Source organism: Misgurnus anguillicaudatus, unplaced genomic scaffold, assembly GCF_027580225.2.
Source record: "Misgurnus anguillicaudatus unplaced genomic scaffold, ASM2758022v2 HiC_scaffold_29, whole genome shotgun sequence".
Classification (NCBI taxonomy): domain Eukaryota; kingdom Metazoa; phylum Chordata; class Actinopteri; order Cypriniformes; family Cobitidae; genus Misgurnus; species Misgurnus anguillicaudatus.
Window position 1 is genome coordinate 9,579,028 of NW_027395279.1, and position 18,922 is coordinate 9,597,949.

At 42.2% G+C, this 18,922-nt stretch overlaps 1 protein-coding gene across 1 annotated transcript; it reads right to left on the reverse strand.

Annotated features, from left to right (window-relative positions):
• Positions 1 to 12,406: 12,406 nt before the first annotated feature.
• Positions 12,407 to 14,014, reverse strand: LOC141362758 (myeloid-associated differentiation marker homolog). Its single transcript, XM_073864975.1, has one exon. It carries the CDS (start codon positions 13,802 to 13,804, stop codon positions 12,956 to 12,958), a length of 849 nt encoding a protein of 282 aa, XP_073721076.1. The 5' UTR covers positions 13,805 to 14,014; the 3' UTR covers positions 12,407 to 12,955.
• Between the last annotated feature and the right edge of the window lie 4,908 nt (positions 14,015 to 18,922).

Sequence of the window (18,922 nt, forward strand, 5' to 3'; positions counted from 1 at the left end):
AATACCTTAAGGAGTCCAGGGCCCACTTTACGGCCAAGCATTCTTTTTCCACAGTTGAGTAACGCACCTCTCTTGGGAACAACTTGCGACTAATAAAAGCCACTGGCCGTCGACTCTGTGGTGGTCCCTGCAACAGGACTGCTCCTATACCCCTCTCAGAAGCATCTGTCTGGACAATGAAAGACTGACTAAAGTCAGGATTATAGAGAACAGTATCAGTTGTCAATGCTTGCTGAATGTCCCGAAAGGCTTTTAACCTCTCCTCAGTCCAATTCAGTTGGTTTGGGCAACGTGCCCCTACCATATCTGTAAGTGGAGCAGCTATACTGGAAAAATTTGGAATAAAGCGATGATAAAATCCTGCCATACCTAGGAAGGACCGCAAGTCCTTGCGTGTCTGAGGCACCGGACATTTCTCCAAGGCCTGAATTTTTCCCACCTGTGGTCGCACAACACCTTGGCCAATGACATATCCTAGGTATTCGGTCTCCTGTTTAGCAAAAGCACACTTGTTAGGGTTGACAGTTAAGCCAGCTCTCTCTAGACGCTGCAAAACTACTCCAAGATGCTGCACATGCTCCTCCCAGGTGTTACTGTAAACAACAATATCGTCAAGATATGCAGAAGTAAAAGTTAGTCCATGCAGCACTTGATCAATTAACCTCTGAAAGGTTGCCACAGCCCCATGTAGGCCGAAGGGTAAGACTTTAAAATGGAAAAGGCCATCTGGTGTCCTAAAAGCAGTTAGTGGTCGAGATGATGGAGTTAGCGGAATCTGCCAATACCCTTTAGACAAGTCCATTGTCGTCAAATACTTGGACTGCCCCAAACGGTCAATTAGATCACTGATACGTGGTGTAGGGTATGAATCAAACTTAGACACTGAATTCAAGTATCGAAAGTCAATACAGAATCGCATACTCCCATCTTTCTTTGGTACAAGGACTATTGGATGGCACCACTCACTGTTTGACGGTTCAATGATCCCTAGGCAAAGCATTAGGTCTACTTCCTCCTTCAAGGTCTCCTGTAGTCGCTCGGGTATCCTATAACTCTGACGTTTCACAACTGCATCAGGTTTAAGTACCACATCATGTTCAAGCCATGTAGTAAAGCCAGGGTATTCAGAAAATACTTTTGAAGTAAAGAGAGCTCGTACCTGCAATTGCTGGGAGTCTGTTAGATGGTCTAGGCTGATAGACCCAGAAACTGGCTGAGGCAGGTACTGATCATCTGACTCTTCCTCTTCAACACAACGAATCATTAAAGACTGTGCTGTCTCAGGTCGGGGAACCCACTCCTTTAACAGATTGACATGTAACACTCGGCTGGAACGCTCTTGACCGGGCATTCTGATCTCATAAGTGGTAGGACCCAGTTGCTTCTTGACATCATAAGGACCCTGCAATTTTGCTAGGAGCTTACTTTCTCGACTAGGCAGCATAACAAGTACCTTTTGACCTACTTCCAGATTTCTCTGTCGAGCTCGTGGATCATACAAAGTCTTTTGCTGCTCTCTGGCTTCCCCCAAGTGCTTCTGTGCCAAAGAGGTCATTTCTTGCAGACGTTCCCTCATTTGCAAAACATAGGAGACAACATTCGTGGGCTCTGACACTCCATTACTTCCTTTCCACATTCCTTGCAGCAGGGCCAGTGGCCCCTTGACCTCATAACCATATAACAGCTCAAAGGGTGAAAACCCCGTAGAGGCCTGAGGAACTTCCCTATAGGCGAAGAGAAGATATGGGAGCCATTGGTCCCAATCACGACCGGACTCACTGACAAACTTACGGAGCATTTGCTTTAAAGTCTGGTTGAATCGCTCAGTTAGCCCATCTGTTTGAGGATGGTAAGGAGTAGTTCGAATGCTCTTAATTCCCAGGAGCCTGTAGACCTGTTTTAACAGAGTAGACATAAAATTAGTGCCCTGATCGATTAAGATCTCTGCAGGGAACCCAACTCTTGAAAACAGTTGAACTAAAGCAGCAGCTATCGGTTTAGCCTTCACAGATCGTAATGGAAATACCTCTGGATACCTTGTAGCGTAGTCAGTTATTACCAGCATGAATCTATTTCCTGATCGACTTCGCTCCACCGGACCAACGACATCCATCCCAAGCCTCTCAAATGGAGTGCCAATCACCGGGAGGGGTTGTAGTGGGGCTCGATGTGGACGTTTGAGAGAAACCTTTTGACAAATAGGACAACTCTTACAGAATTGTGTCACATCTGCTTTCAAACCGGGCCAATAAAAATATTTCTTGATCCTTGCAGTGGTCTTATTTTTCCCAAGGTGGCCAGCCCAAGGAATTGAGTGGCTCAGATGTAAAACCACTTCTCGAACACACTGTGGAACCACCAGCTGTTTCAATGGCCCAATCTGACGGTAAAGTATTCCCTCAATTACTACAAAGGTTATGGTCTTGCCATGTATAAGCTCCTCTCTTACCTCATCAGCTTTGGTAAAGCACTCCTTGAGACTGGTATCTTCCTGTTGCATCTGAATGATGTTTGTAGGCAACTGAAAGTTTACAGGCAAATTGCAGTTAGTAACTTCTGACATTTTAGAAGCAGCATCTTTTACCTTCTCCTGCCTCTTCTCCCATCGAGTCTTTTTCCTCTTTGGCATCCCAGGCTCAATTTCTGCATTAAAGAAAGGTAGAGTACTCAGTGTGTGTCCAGACTCTTCTGACTGGCTTGATTTCGCTCTAGTTACCACCATGTGACATGTCTGCACTGGGTATAACAACTCCAACAGGACAGGTACATCTCGACCCAAGATAACAGGGCAAATTATCAGATACTCCCACTTCCAACAGGTAAGTTTGATTCTTTATCTTAACATAAACATTGGCAGTAGGCAACAGTCTCTCATCACCATGTACACAACAAATAGGCAGTCGGTTTGCTGAACTGATCAAAGATGGTGAAACAAATTTCTTATTTACAAGGGTCTGATCACTGCCAGTGTCAATTAAAGCCATCAATTTCTCACCGTTAATCTCTACATTTGTAGTCTTGGAGGAAACTGAATGTTTGGTCGTCTCATGTCTCGGTACAAAACATAGCTGTGCAAGGTGAGCAGAGTTCTTCGGACAATTGGGTTTAGTATGCCCTTCTTGACCACATAAATAGCATATGGGAGGTCGTTTAGGTGCAAAACTTAATTTGGCTGAAGTAGGTTTCCCCAAAAGAGGCTTACCAGACAGTTCTGCTTTTCTTTGTTGGAATTGTGGCACTTCTGGGGACCGACGGTCATTACTAGATCTCCAGGCCCAGGGCTTATTCTTTCCCCTGGCTGCCACAAAAACATCTGACAAAGCTGCTGCTTCTGCTGCAGTTCTGGGATCTCGCTCTCGAATCCAAACCTGAAGTTCAGGAGATAGCATTCTCAGATATTGTTCCAAAATAATAATCTCACTCACCTCCTCCACAGTTTTTCCTTTAGGCTGGATCCATTTTCCAAATAATTCCTTAAGCCGATTGTAAAGCTCTTTTGGATTTTCAGAGGGGTCTACTGACAGGGAGCGGAACTTTTGACGATAAGTCTCTGCATTAACATCATATTTCTTCAAAATAGCAGACTTCACTTTGTCGTAATCTGTAGACTCACTCACATCCATGTTGACATAAGCTGCTCGTGCCTTACCAGTCAATAGAGGGACCAAATGCCACACCCAGTCAGTTCTGGTCCATCTACAAGCAGCCGCAATTCTCTCAAAAGCAACTAGGAAGTGTTCCACATCATCTGTATCACACAGCTTCTCTAATCGAGGTATTTGAGACAGTGGTGGGCCTCCAACGTCTTCCTGAACTGAGGTTAAAGATCCTAAAGGGTTCATATCAGGCCTTTCTGGACCAGTATCGGAAACATGTAGAATAGGGGAGGTACGTGCTTGGACTTCCATTTGCAGTAAATTAAATTGGTGCTGGAGGGCCTTAAAACGTCGCTCCTGGTCTGCATGTTCTTGTTGCCTTACAGATTCTCGGCCTTCTGTCCTGGCCATATGGACTCGAAGCAAATTTGCCAGCTCTGTCACTGAAACATCTCTATCTTCTGTTGCTTCTGTTGCTTCTCCTCCTTCAGCTCCTTCCAAACCAGCCTGCTCCTCAAATCCTTCTTCTGGCTGCTGGGTAGGTCGTTTAGACATCTTTTTCTTGCCACGACTCATAATACTGGAAAAAGTAAATAAAATCTACCACGAGGGGCAAAAAAAACAAAGACTTGGTGAACTTTAACTGACCAGATATCCCACCGCTGCCACCATATGTGAGGGACCTGAGCGGCCAGGAAATAAGAACACCAAGTCTTTTTATCAAAATAAATGGGTCTTTATTTGAACCCAACTGAAGTCAACCAAAACAGCATACAAAATCAAAAGTTGTTGCAACAAAGAACTAAGGACCAACAAAAAGGAAACTAATCAGCTAAACCAGACCAACCAAATGAACAAAGCAAACGACTTATAAAGGGAAAGATGGGCCCATTACAATACAAAAGGGGAAACAAATACACATTACACTTAACATATAACATTAAACAAAGTCCAAATATAATCAAGCAAATACAATTTGAATTAAAGCTCAACAAATATTACAAATTTAACTGAATCATAAACGGACAACTAAAGAAATTAATTTAAAGACTTCCATTCTCATGAGTCCTCCCCCATGCATTCTTAAGACATGGTACATCCAGTAGGAACCATCTCTTTAAATCTTGGTTTCCAACAGGACTCCAATCTTATTATTCCATCCCAATGTGATCACACCTCAGTCCAGTAGATGGCGGTAATGCACATTGATTGCAAACTGCCAATAAAACTCATCGAAGAAGAAGAAGAAGAAGACTCCAATCTTTGTCGCTCCCAGGACATAACGGCTGAAGGCTTCGGTAGACCAACACCACGCATTACGGTAAACTTAAACTCAAATAGAAAGAAGTATAAATAACAGATACAACATAACTAATTTGTGTGCACTCCAAATCAGAAATGATGTAAATGAACATGTAACATTAACCAAAGAAATAAAGAATAAATGACTTAACTGTTGTGTGTGATTATTGTACATATTCTGAAATAAACTGTTTTAATGATTAAATCAAAATGAACATGTGTATGCAAAGGTGTGGTGTGGTCTACATTACCACTAATGTGTGGCTACTTCTTGGGCCCTCACAGCAACACTCCTGATTGACAACTAGGAGGACCAATAGGCTTGATGATCCACCCGGAAAAATAAAATCCTCCGCAATACCTTTAAATAATACAAGAAAATATCTAATACGACTTTATTTCAAGACAGTTCCTTTTCTACATGAATTAATTGTGTATTTATCATCATTTTACTTAGGAAAATCTAGTTCTCAATAAATATTATTATGTAGAAATAATGAGAGTTAATCTAATATTACTACACCAAAAAGTTTGTTTTTTCAGTGAAACCCAACTAGGCTAAATTAACCTATGGCCATAGTTGAAACAACCATGGGTTGAAACAACCCAGCATTTTGTTTTGACACAACTCAGCAAATGTTTGGTGTTTGTGGTGAATGGCCATCGGGGCTTAGTTAGCCTTGAATGGGCTCCCATATGAATGTAAAATGACGCCTAAAATGTTGGATGTGACAATTGTAAAAGTGTATGTGACATTGCAAGCGTTTATAAAATTATGTTGCAAGCTTACGAAAACATGTTTTGCAACATTGTACTGTTAATTGTACATATAATTCATGTTTTTTAAAACTAAAACATCTGTGGTGTATTTAATACTGTTAAATATGTGCATTACAGGTGTCCCTAACGGCTTGCCGTTAGTTTAGTGGGTGTGCCCTTCTGCGCATGTCTTGTAAAACAGTTGAGCCTGTATACCCTCATGTGTGAGTTGTGTGTTATGCTGAGAGACCTCTTATAAAGTTAAGAAACGCGTGCCATGCCTCGTTATTAAAGTACATCACATAATTGGCGACGAGATAAAACGGATTAGTTTGTGGAAATGGCGCACTTTTCCCAAAGACCGGATGAGTTTAAGCCGGAGCATGAAATGTGGTCTGCCTACGTTGAACACATGGAGTTGCTGTTCGAGGCTCATGATGTCGACGACGGGAAGAAAGTTCCCGTGTTGTTGAGTTCAGTCGGCGCAGCTACATATGGTCTTCTACGCAACCTGGTCCAGCCTGACAAGCCGAAGGACAAAACTTTTAATCAGATTGTGACCATTCTAAAAGATTACTATGAGCCTAAACCATTGGTTATCGCCGAGCGTTTCAGGTACCGTAAATGTGTCCAGAAAAGCGGCCAGACAGTGACGGAATATGCTGCTGAGCTGCGCCAACTAGCTGCGAAGTGTGATTTCGGGGACAGGCTGGATGAAGCTCTACGTGATGGTTTTGTCAGCGGAGTCAGTTCTGAGGCATGCCAGCGCAAATTACTCTCGGAGGACAGACTAACTTTTGCGAGAGCTGTGGAACTTGCTGTTAACATGGAGACAGCCCACCGAGATGCGCAGCAGTTGCGGAAAGGTGATGATGTCACCGCTGTTCACAAGGTAAAAGGGAGACATCGATCGCCTTCAAAACAAGAAGGGTGCTATAGATGTAAAGGAAAGAATCATAGCGCCAGTGATTGTTATTACAAAAATGTAAAGTGTCATAAGTGTGGCAAAGTCGGACATATTCAGAAGGCATGCAGGACTGGGGGGCAGACACGTGAGAGGCAGGAGAAAAGGGGGAAGAGAAACAGTGTGCAAAAAGAAAAAAAAATGACTGGCTACGTACAAGCTGACGAGATAGAAGATGAAATTCTGATGTTTTCTGTGTTCAGTGCAAGTGGTGCTGGCCGACGGCCATACAGGGCCATTTTTGATGTAAATGGAAATAAACTGCCGATGGAAATTGACACAGGAGCAGGAGTCAGCATCATCTCAGAAAATGTGTATGAGCAGTCATTCTCACATGTGCCACTGGAGGGCAGCAGCGTCGCACTGAAGGGATATTCAGGGGAGACCATTCCAGTGAAAGGACAGTTTATTGCAAAAGTGATTTATGGAAATCAGAGTGCTGATCTACCACTCATAGTAGTGGCTGGAGAAGGTCCTTCGCTGTGTGGACGTGCATGGCTGGATAAAATCAAACTGAACTGGAAAATGATTAAAAAAGTCACAGAAAATGTTACACACCCAACAACTAAACCCAAGTCCATCCAAGATGTGTTGGATAATTATACTGATGTTTTCAAGGATGAGTTGGGGACATTAAAAGGTATTAAAGCAACAATTTCTGTGAAGCCTGACGCAGTTCCAAGGTTCCATAAAGCCCGTGTCCTGCCCTTCGCAATGAAAGAAAGGGTAGAAAAAGAACTGGAGCGCCTGGAAAAAGATGGTGTCATCAGCCCTGTGAAGCACAGTGAGTGGGCTGCTCCAGTGGTCCCTGTAGCCAAGCGGGATGGTGGACTCCGCTTGTGCGGCGACTATAAGGTAACTGTGAACATGGCTACAAACACTGAAACATACCCGCTACCACGCATTGAAGAGGTTCTGGCAGCGTTGTGTGGGGGGAAAATATTTTCCAAAATTGACCTGGCAGCCGCTTACCAACAAGTCCTTTTAGATGATGAGTCAAAAAAGTATACAACCGTAAACACGCATAAAGGGCTGTTTGTGTACAATCGGCTTTGTTTTGGCATTAATTCTGCTGTCAGTATTTTCCAAAGGATCATGGAGAACGTGATGAAGGACCTCAATGTAGTGGTCTATTTGGATGACCTGCTAGTGATGGGCAGGGACGAAACTGAGCATCTGATGAACCTGGACAGAGTTCTACAGCGGCTGCAAGAAAATGGCCTGAGAGTAAAAAAGGCAAAGTGCGACTTCGGGAAAACGCAAATCGAGTACCTAGGTCACATGTTGGATGGAAAAGGAGTCTACCCTTCTAAGGACAAGGTCAGAGCTGTGCATGATGCACCACCACCCACAAACATCAAAGAGCTCAGAGCTTTCCTGGGGTTGGTCAACTATTATGGTCGTTTTTTACCGCAGCAAAGTACAGTGTTGGCCCCGCTTTACAGACTGCTGAAAGAGCAAACAAAATGGGGGTGGAGTAAAGTGGAACAGTACGCTTTCGATAGGTGCAAAGAAATGTTGGCCAGTGACAAGGTGTTAGTTCACTATGATCCAAACCTGCCGCTTTCTCTCGCATGTGACGCTTCCGCATACGGCATTGGAGCCGTTATTCAGCACACGACACCTGATGGACAAGAACATCCAATAGCCTATGCTTCTCGTACGCTCTCGCCTGCGGAAAAGAACTATTCGCAAATTGAAAAGGAGGCGTTGAGTCTGGTGTATGGAGTGAAGAAGTTCCACCAATACCTGTGGGGGCGGAAATTCAATTTAATCACAGACCATAAACCCCTGCTCACGCTATTTGGAGAACATAAAGGACTTCCAACAATGGCAGCAGCGCGTATACAGAGATGGGCTATTATACTGTCGGCCTATGACTACCACATAATCTATCGCCAGTCAGAAGAACACGGAAATGCAGATGGTCTGTCTCGTGTCCCCCTGCCAGAAACTACAGATGCAGGGACAGAGACTATGACGGCCTACCTACATGCACTAATCTGTGAACACCTGGAAGATGCACCACTGAGTGCAAAACAGATTTCGAAGGCAACACGTAAGGATGCGGAGCTGTCTAGGCTGCACAGATACATCATGGAAGGGTGGCCGAAAGACATATCAGAAGAACTGAAAGTGTACTACAAAAAAAAAGAAGAACTATCTGTTGAGCAAGGTTGTGTTCTATGGGGAACAAGAGTAGTGGTGCCGACAAAGCTGAGAGCAGCAGTGCTAAATGAGATCCACAGTGGACACCCTGGCATTGTGAAGATGAAAACCATTGCAAGGCAATATGTCTGGTGGCCACATGTAGACATGGACGTTGAAAAAACCTGTAAACAGTGTGATAGGTGCCAGTTGGAGCAGCGTATGCCACGTCTAGTCCCTCTGCACCCCTGGGAATTTCCAGGAGATGTTTGGAAAAGGCTCCACATTGACTTTGCTGGGCCGTTCATGGGTCACATGTTTATGATAGTTGTCGATGCATATTCTAAGTGGCTGGAAGTTTTCAAAATGACACAAATAACATCCTCCGCAACCATTTCGAGACTTCGGAGACTTTTTGCATCATATGGATTACCAGAGCAGGTTGTTACAGACAACGCCACGACTTTCACATCAGATGAGTTTCAGCTGTTCATGAAAAGGAACGGGATCCTTCATATTACTGGTGCACCGAGGCATCCAGCTACTAATGGCCTCGCTGAGAGGTATGTTGCCACATTCAAGGCAGGCATGAGGAAGCTGAATGGAGAGGATTTGAGTGTTGAGGACAAAATCTCACATTTCCTACTGCGATATCGCACATCCCCCAATAGTGCTACAGGTGAGTCACCTGCCGATTTGCATTTGAAGAGACATGTGCGTTCGAGATTGGACTTCCTAAAGCCAAACATCGCCATGAAGGTGAGGAGGAGGCAGTATCAGCAGAAGGAGGAACATGACCATCGGGCTGCTGAGAGGCAGTTTGATGTGGATGATCCTGTGTATCTACGCAATACTGCAGGAGATAAACCCAAATGGATCCCTGGAGTAGTTACACAACAGACAGGTCCGGTGTCGTACCGGGTGCAGGGAGAGTTAACTGACCAAGTGTACAGACGTCACGGAGATCAGTTGCGACCTCGATACCCTCAGGGCGTTTCAAATTCTGAGTCTAAGGAAGCAACTCAGTCAACTGAGCAGGAGACTGACCTTGCTGTGTCAGTTTCTGCAGCACCTGCACCACCACCTTTAACGCTGGACCAGGCCGGGTTGCCTGATCCAGAGACAGTGACTTTGAGGCGCTCGGAGCGTGTGACTAAGCGACCGTCACGTTATAGAGATTGAATATAGTAGATACTGGGGCTTGTTCAATTATTTAAGAGGGTTGAGTTATTGTATGGTTAAACATGTTTTTGTTTCATTAACCGGGGTGAAATCTCTATTCGGTTCACTACACTAAGCAGTATAGTTTAAGTTGGTGTTATATGTTTGTGCTGTGGAGATTACCTTTAATTTTAAAGGGGGGGTAATGTGGTGTATTTAATACTGTTAAATATGTGCATTACAGGTGTCCCTAACGGCTTGCCGTTAGTTTAGTGGGTGTGCCCTTCTGCGCATGTCTTGTAAAACAGTTGAGCCTGTATACCCTCATGTGTGAGTTGTGTGTTATGCTGAGAGACCTCTTATAAAGTTAAGAAACGCGTGCCATGCCTCGTTATTAAAGTACATCACAACATCATATTATGCTAATTAAGAACTGATTCAACAAAAAAATTAAGGTAGCAAAGTATTTTTTATAGTGTAGTATTAACATATTTCACACCAAAAAACAGAAATAACAAAATCATCACGGTTATAAATGAAACCATGTATATAAGAGAGTTGGGCCGACTACCAAAACACACTTGTAGCCAGTCAGCAGTAAGGGGCGTGTCTACTAACCGACATCGTTGCCTGCTGGCAGCTCAGTCTCACAAAATTTCGTTATATAGTCATGTACATTTTTGATTCTTTTTTCATGATATTATCACGAATTTACGTGTTTTTTTCGTGATTGTATAACGAATTCTTGTTTTCGTGTGATTATCACGTATTGTTTACTCAACTGTTTTGTCCATTTTCTTACCATTTGATTTAGGGTTGGATTTACATAAAATTACATCCCTAGTACCAAACCCTAATGCCAGGCGACATATAAAAAAATAAATTAGAAAAAATGACATTATAATGCAAGCACCAAATCTAAAGCGACAATGGTTTGAAAATAGGAAAAAGCAGTTGAGTAACCAATACGAGATAACACACGAAAACGAGAATTCGTTATACGATCACGAAAAACACGGAAATCCGTGAAAAATCACGAAAAAAATTTCAAAAATGTATGTGACTATATCACGAAACCTTGTGAGACTGGGTAGCAGCCTGGGTTGCGTATGTGTGGGGCAAGTCTATCAACAGAAGGTCCAGATTTTATTGGGGTAGGGTCGTGTTTGTTTAGGTGATTTCAAATGTCAACATTGGCTTTCAGAGATCATGCACTCCGCCTTTAATACAAGGATGGTTAGATGAAGGATCATGGATGGATGAATGTGTGGATATCTATCTATTATAGGCAGATATATAAACAAAATATCCACCTTTAGTATACAGACAGAATTTTATTGACAAAATTGTCTAGCAGGTGTTTCAACAAACCCTGTTGTTTAGCCCATGGGGTAAGTTGTAGCATTTGCATTTTCGGTGTAATTGTACGGTAACGGTAGGTGCCACAAACAAACTTTATGTGGTGGCTTCCCAGACAGAGAATGGCTTAAGCCAAGACTAGGTCTTAGTTTAATTAGGAAATATAACTAGTTTTAACAAACATGCCTTACTAAAAACATTACCTGTGTGCGTTTTGAGGCAAAACAAAGGGCACTGATGTATTTTAAGATATGTCAGTGCAAGTTGTTTTTAGTTTGGACAACTCTTAAAAATGTCTTAGTCTAGGACTAATCCCTGTCCGGGAAACCGCCACATAAAGTTAACAAGAACAGATGTGCGTGTTTATTTAACTTATTGATATTATTTACTTTTTACTTATTAAACGTAATATTAATATATTACATGCATTTTAAGTATTTGAATAAAATCATCCGCCAAATAGATATAATATAATGTGAAAATATAAATGTAGTTATGTACTGTATAAACAGTAAAAAGTTAGATCAACTTAAAAAATGTATTTCAATTGGTAAAACACTTAAAAACTTTAAAAAGTGAAAATAAAGTGAAATTTTAAGTTGAAAAAAATATTTTTTTAAGTGTTACCAATTGAAGTTGATCAATGTTATAAGAATATATAAGAATATAAGAATATAGTAGGCTATATATAAGAATACAGCATACTAAGCTGATGTGCTATAGACATTTTAGTATTAAATTTTAAATAATTTATTTATCTCTGTTGATAGAGTAAAATGGGAAAGATATACAGTGTTTCATTGTGCGTTCGCTGGAAATCAAACTCATGAACTTGGTCGTTGGTTGTAAGTGCTGCAGTGTTTGCTTGGGTAAATATGTACAAGGTAAGTTTATTTTTGTATAGCACATTTCATACACAGAGGTTATTCAAAGTGCTTTACTTAGAAATGCGAAAACACATAATACATGAGAATTTAAAATAACAATTAAAAGAAAATAAATGTAGTTTTGTAAAAACAGTCAAACACATTTACTATTGCTCAAAATAGGATCTTTGTTAAAGCCTAAATTAAATCCTATACGATGACAGGCGATCTGCAACTTTTTCTAAGGTCAACTAAGCTCAATGGTGACCCAAACATTGGATCCTTTAAACAAATCAGGCTTTACGTTAGCAGGCTATCCACAGCTTGTGTGGGACTATATATGAAGGTAAAATGAAGGCAAAAAAATTTGTATGCGAAAGATAACATTGGTGGGGGTGTAAAATAAATTTGCATTAGTAAAAACAGTTTTGTAAAGTTGCAAGCGTAAGAAAACAAGTTTTGCAACATTGTACTGTTAATCGTAATTTGTGTGTTTTAAAACTGAAACTTCATATTACGCTAAACTATATTTATCTGACCTCAGTTTTTCTGCGCCGTGTTACAATTAACCCTACATTTGTTTGTGCCCCACTCAGTCCTACATATTATATCACATATATATATAAACATTTAACTTTAAGCCAGTATTTTAAATGCATTAATATGAAATTCGTAATATTCTTTTATTAATTAAAAATCTTGTATTAATTGAATTAATTCTATCACTGAAACAAAACTCCACATTAAAACTTTACTTCTTGCCTGATGCCATACGTTGGTTAATATGGTTTGTCCTTTTCCTAGGCAGGTGAAACAAAGAAGATCAACCGCACTGAGTAAACTGTATCCACAATATATACAATCAGATTGATGCAGGTCATTACTGAAACAACAACCAGGTTGTCCCTGTAGCAGGGGTTACATTCCGGTGGTCTCGGATTGTTCCGAAAGCTGTAGAGTGGCCATATAACCATTGCCGTCATGTACATCATGACCGCCAGCACATTGTAACCCGTCAGACATTTATTAAATGGAAAGGGGCATCGAGCCAACAACCTACAGATTGTCAGGAGGATGATGAGAAGAGAGACGATGAAGCAGATGGAGTAGACGGCCACACACCACTGCAACCCAGGAAAATAACCGTAAAAGTTTGGTTCCAGCGAGATGAAGATGATACAGGAAACAAAGGCCTCCACAACCTTTAGTAAGCCGGGCACAGTGGACAGGAACCCGCTGATCTCCCCGGGTTTCGCTCGGGTAAGACCTACTTCCACTGCGTACAGGATAAAAGACAAACAGGACATCACCGTAGCCACAATCCCACGAGCGCACGTCGAGCACACAAAAAACTTGGGGTAGATGACAGAGGCTGCCAGCACCATCAAGGTGGCCAGCATCGCAAACGCCGCAGTGAAGTCATCCCAGGAGATGGGCACCTTGGTATTGAGGCTGGTGAACTCCAGAGTAATGATGAGAAGGGTCATGAAACAGCAGAAGCACCAGGTGAACATGCACCATGCCCAAAATGAAAAAGTTGTGTGGCCCTGAGAAGCCACCAGACTGAAAGTGATGCAGGTCAGCACAAATTCGAAAATCCGGACAATTCCGACCGGTGCGGTAACGGCTTTGATGTTCAGAGTTACCATGATGAATTTTTGGAAAGTATATTTCAAAATTGTGGTTCCTTCAGGCTTTAAAATCAAAACCTGTCATCAGTTTACCTTCTTTTCTTTGATAGGTCTCTCATACTTGCTCACCATTCCAGTATAATTTTCTGTTTGGTTTTGCCCTGTTGTCCTGTCTGGTTCTCCAGGTTACTGTGCACGTAATGTTCCTGCCCACAAGGAAAGAAGTACAGGGAGGGGCAGCACAGTTTGCCACATCCTCTTGATAACTCATTGTTTTATTAACTAAAGCAATAGCAAAATGGCCTTGATTTGTAAATGTTCAGTCGATGTGAAATTCAAATAATTGAAGAGAAGATAAGACACAGGGTGGATCTCATGAAATAAAATAAGAATCTTAACAGTAAAAGTTTATTATGGTTTTCATATAACACTCTTTTGTGAAATTGCGCTATAGAGAGATGAGTATGATGAGAAATTATGTCATTGATGAGGTTTTCATAATGCAGATTGTTAGCATACTATCGAAAATCTTTTTAGAATAAAATAACACAAAAAACAAACTTGCATATTCAATAAATTCCAGTATGCAGCGTATCTTTTGATAAATATTAACTAAACACTATAGGAAAACATCCCTTACATTTTTATGTTTCAAGTTTTACCATCTGATGCGAGCTTGTATAAATAAATATTGGGGAGAATATCACTATTTGTGGATAAGAAGATGCATCCATTTTAGCAAATAGAAAATACGTGTCACCAGGTGACTATGGTAGGGCAGGAACCAAAAGTGGCGGAGAAGGGTTCCGTTTGGATATGGTTTCCGCCCGGACCCGATTTTTAATCATTTGTACTTCCTGATCTCCCTAGCAACACAATCGGGGTTTATTGGAAACAGGTGCGTAGGATTAAGGGGGCGATCCATGATTGGAAGAGGACATGAGGACGAGCCAAATAAATAGAGCTGTAGCAACACACACAGGAGAGAGTCGTTTCGGGCACAAGCTGCTTCTCTGCCTAGGGCAGACCCGATCACACGCTCCGTCCTAGAGGAGCCAGAGGGCGCCGTTGATCCACGGAAGCGCTTATAGCGCATGGAAAGAGTGCGGCAGCCAAGAAAGGCGAAAAGGACGGAGCGGTGGATGTTAAAGAAGCACTGCACTGGAACGTGCTTGTTGGTGTACTTTCTGCACGCTGTGTTTGCTGCAGTGTAAGCCGCCGTATCGATCTACGTCGATCCCTTGGGGAAGAAAAGAGGCAAAAAGGTGACTAGGTGAAGAGATTTGGGGACGGATTTACTTGTGAATGTAATGGTTTAGAACCAACGAGTGCAGTTAAACCCCAGGTTGTGAGTACAAACAACGAGTGAGTAACCGCTGGTATATGTGTATGCAGTATTGACCCAAAGGCTGCCATTGTGTATTCCGAGTGTGTTAAAGGTACTTGGCCCCACTGTGAAGGGAAGCGTGGGTGAGACGTGGAACAACCGGAAGTACAAACGGGAACGACTTGGGAGCGGTTGCTGTAGGTCGTCTGGCCCTGCGGATACAAGAAGCGTGGGTGAGCCAAACGGGTAGCAAACAACATACAGGGGTTGTGCTGATTTCTTCCATTATATACTATACTGTTTCTCCTGCGGTGAGAGCGAAGCCCAACCAGCCTCACTGACCGGTCGAGGCCAGGTGGTCCAGTCCAGAAATTCACGTGAGAGTGTGCCGAGTGCTGTGGGGTGAGTGAACTTATCATTTGGTGTTTACACAAAGCTTGCTGTGTGTGCTGTGTCTGTAGTGACCAGAACTGCCCCCGCCTCGGACGGCTCATGAGGAAAGAACAACACGTTGTGGCCCGCGCCCCGTGTGAAGAGGAGCCTAGACCTTTCGGCCCCCTGTGTGTCAGTATTAACCGCCTCATTTTCGAAAGCAGACAGTGGTGAAGCCCAGCGCTACGTCCAAGTGAGTAGCAAACTAAGTGCACTGTACGGATTTCGGGTCACGGCATTCTTTAGATTTATTCCACAGAAGCCCTTGGTGTGTGCGGAGCCTCATCGAGAGTTCGCCCCAGCTCGCGGCCCCCAGTTGTCCAAGCAAGGAGGGAGAGTTAGGGAAGCGTTCGGCTCCGTAGCACTCGACCCATCAGTCCCCACGACACCCCGAAGGCGTAAGCAGACGGGTGAAGGTATACGGTGCACGAACGCTGTTGCGAGAGCCCACTGTCCGCAGTACACGAGAAGTCTAAACCTTGTGAGTAACTTATTCGTGTGATGTAATAACTAGGGGTGGGCTGATACGATATTTGGTATCAATATTAGTCCGATATTTGCGAAAATGGCTGGATCGAATATCGAAGAGGCCGGGGAGTACAATCCGATCCAATACCAACACAGACCTTGTCATGGCAACTTGGGGTAAAGGGCGACTAGCTGAGCAACATGAATTTGCACAAAGTTGCACTTTAAATTGTCCAAAGTTACACCTTAACATTTTGAATTGTTTTGCTGACTAACTAAAAATGATTCCTCTAGTCTGTTTGAAACATTTAAATAAAAATGAAGCAGCAGTATTGCACAATGTTTCATTGAGTTTTGAATTTGCTTTTTGTTGTTATTTGCAGCTTAATTGATTAAAATGGCGATAGAGATGGTATTGGATCGGTATCGGTATCGACAGATACTCAAAGTTGTGGTATAGAGATCGGTATCAGACATGAAAAAGTGGTATCGGCCCAGCCCTAGTAATAACCTACCTGTACTTACAGCAACGCCCCGAGGCAGAAAACGAACAGCGAAGAGAGAGTGAAACACTTACCTTTGTCCTAGTGCACCGCCTCGAAGTGAACGAGACGGCCAAGCCCCGTGAGTAATTTACCTGTGTGATGTATTAATCTGTTTGTGCTTAAAGCAACGTCCTGAGGAAGGAACGAACTGTGAAGAGAGGGAGAAATACCTACCTTTTTCCTAGTGCACCGCCTCGAAGGGAACGAGACGGCCAAGCCCCGTGAGTAACTTACCTGTGTGACGTGTTAAACTGTCTGTGCTTAAAGCAACGTCCGAGGAAGAAACGGATTGTGAAGAGAGAGTGAAATACCTACCTTTGTCCTAGTGCACCACCCCAAAGCGAATGAGAAGTCTAAGCCTCATGAGTAATTTACCTGTGTGATGTGCTAATCTGTCTGTGCTTACAGCCACACTCGGAGGAAGAAACGAACTGTGGAGAGAGAGTGAAATACTTACCTTTGGCCTAGTACACCATCCCGAGGAGAGCGAGGGGCCCCAACCGGGAAAAACCTAAGGGTGCAGGAGATACGGATGAACAAGCAGGCTAGTTGCAGTCCCGTGTTGAAATTCAGTCACTAACAGTGTTTTACCTGTTTTGCCTCCAGGAGGAAGCGGAGGGCGCCACGGGTTTACGGACCAAGCCATAAAGGAGCCCCTGTCCCCATTCCCTGGTCCAAACTGCCCTGGAGGCGAGAAGTTTTATTAGTTTTAATTGCCCTTTCCCCTTCCCCTTCTTCTTTTAACTATTTAAAATCAAGATATACTTTTAAACGTAGTATACTTGTCTGTCTGGTCATTGGAGTGGTCTTGGGAACCTCCTCGAGTTGTAAGTTAGAGAGGGGCGTGGCCTTTTAGCTATCTTGGGTCCGCCCCGGCCGTGACATACGGCTTACCTTCAATCAGTCACTTAATAAAACTTACATTAAAAATGGACATTACCCTTTTTTTTAAAAAAAATACTAATTTTCGAGCTCCCCTAGAGTTAAACATTTGATTTTTACAGTTTTGGAATCCATTCCGCCGACCTGAGGGGTCTGGCGGTACCACTTTTAGCATAGCTTAGCATAATCCATTGAATCTGATTAGACCATTAGCATCGCACTAAAAAATAATCAAAGAGTTTGGATATTTTTCCTATTTAAAACTTGACACTTCTGTAGTTACATCCTGTACTAAGACCGACAGAAAATGAAAAGTTGCGATTTTCTAGGCAGATATGGCTAGGAACTATACTCTCATTATGGCGTAATAATCAAGGACTTTGCTGCTGTAACATTTTTTAATTTTCTGTCAGTCTTAGTACACAATGTAGCTACAGAAAAGTAAAGTTTTAAATAGGAAAAATATCGAAACTCTTTGGTTATTTTTTTAGGCACGATGCTAATGGTCTAATCAGATTCAATGGATTGTGCTAAGCTATGCTAAAAGTGCTAGTGCCAGACCCGGAGATCAGCTGAATGGATTCCAAAACTGTAAAAACTAAATGTTTAACTCTAAATTAGTATGTGTGTATATATATATATATATATATATATATATATATATATATATATATATATATAATATATATATATATATAGGCCTATATATTCTTTTTTTAAGTGGAATGTCCCTTTAATGACTTGAAATTGACTAAATTAAAAAGAGGAAATTAAACAATTCCTCTTTATAGACATATTCTCCTTATTCCTTTAACACTGTGTATAGTGATCTCTATCAGTCAACTGTCATAGGAAGTGCATTTGAAAATATTGCAGAAGAACAACAAAATTATGAAGCTGTAAATAGAGAAGCTAGTTTGTGTTTGAAAGACTTTGACCTTGTGTCCACACCTACAATATTTACACAGACAAACACACCGCTTGGATTAGAAATGTTTCTGTCTCCCATCACTGTTACATATTCTCAGTCTATTTACTTTTGTGTCACGCTTACTTCAACATCAGTTCATGTTTGTTTTTGATCATGTCGTACAGGACATAAAGGCTATTATATTAATTTACTCCACAGATTACACAAAACGCACCTTTGTTCTGTTGAACTTTCTGTATTTATACTCTCAAGTCAAGCATTTCAGCCAGTTCACAAGCCACAACTTTCTCATGCTGAGAAGTAAGATATAACATTTACTGCTATAGACAGGATGCATGCAAAAGCTGAGGCAGCTGACTTGTTGCCTCATGAGCCAATGACTTCGGAGGCATAAAGACAATTCCGGAAAAAGCATTCGGACAGCCTTCACAGGCAGCACATTGGAATTCTGTTTGATAAATAATATAATATAAACAGAGAGCCACCTCCTTTAAGTGGAATAATAAAAACCATATTGAATCAGGTGCAGCAACATTTTTTGATCCAATTAA

Excerpts from the sequence above, each read along its gene's own strand:
- LOC141362758 (XM_073864975.1), bottom strand. The coding sequence starts at position 13,804 with ATGGTAACTCTGAACATCAAAGCCGTTACCGCACCGGTCGGAATTGTC.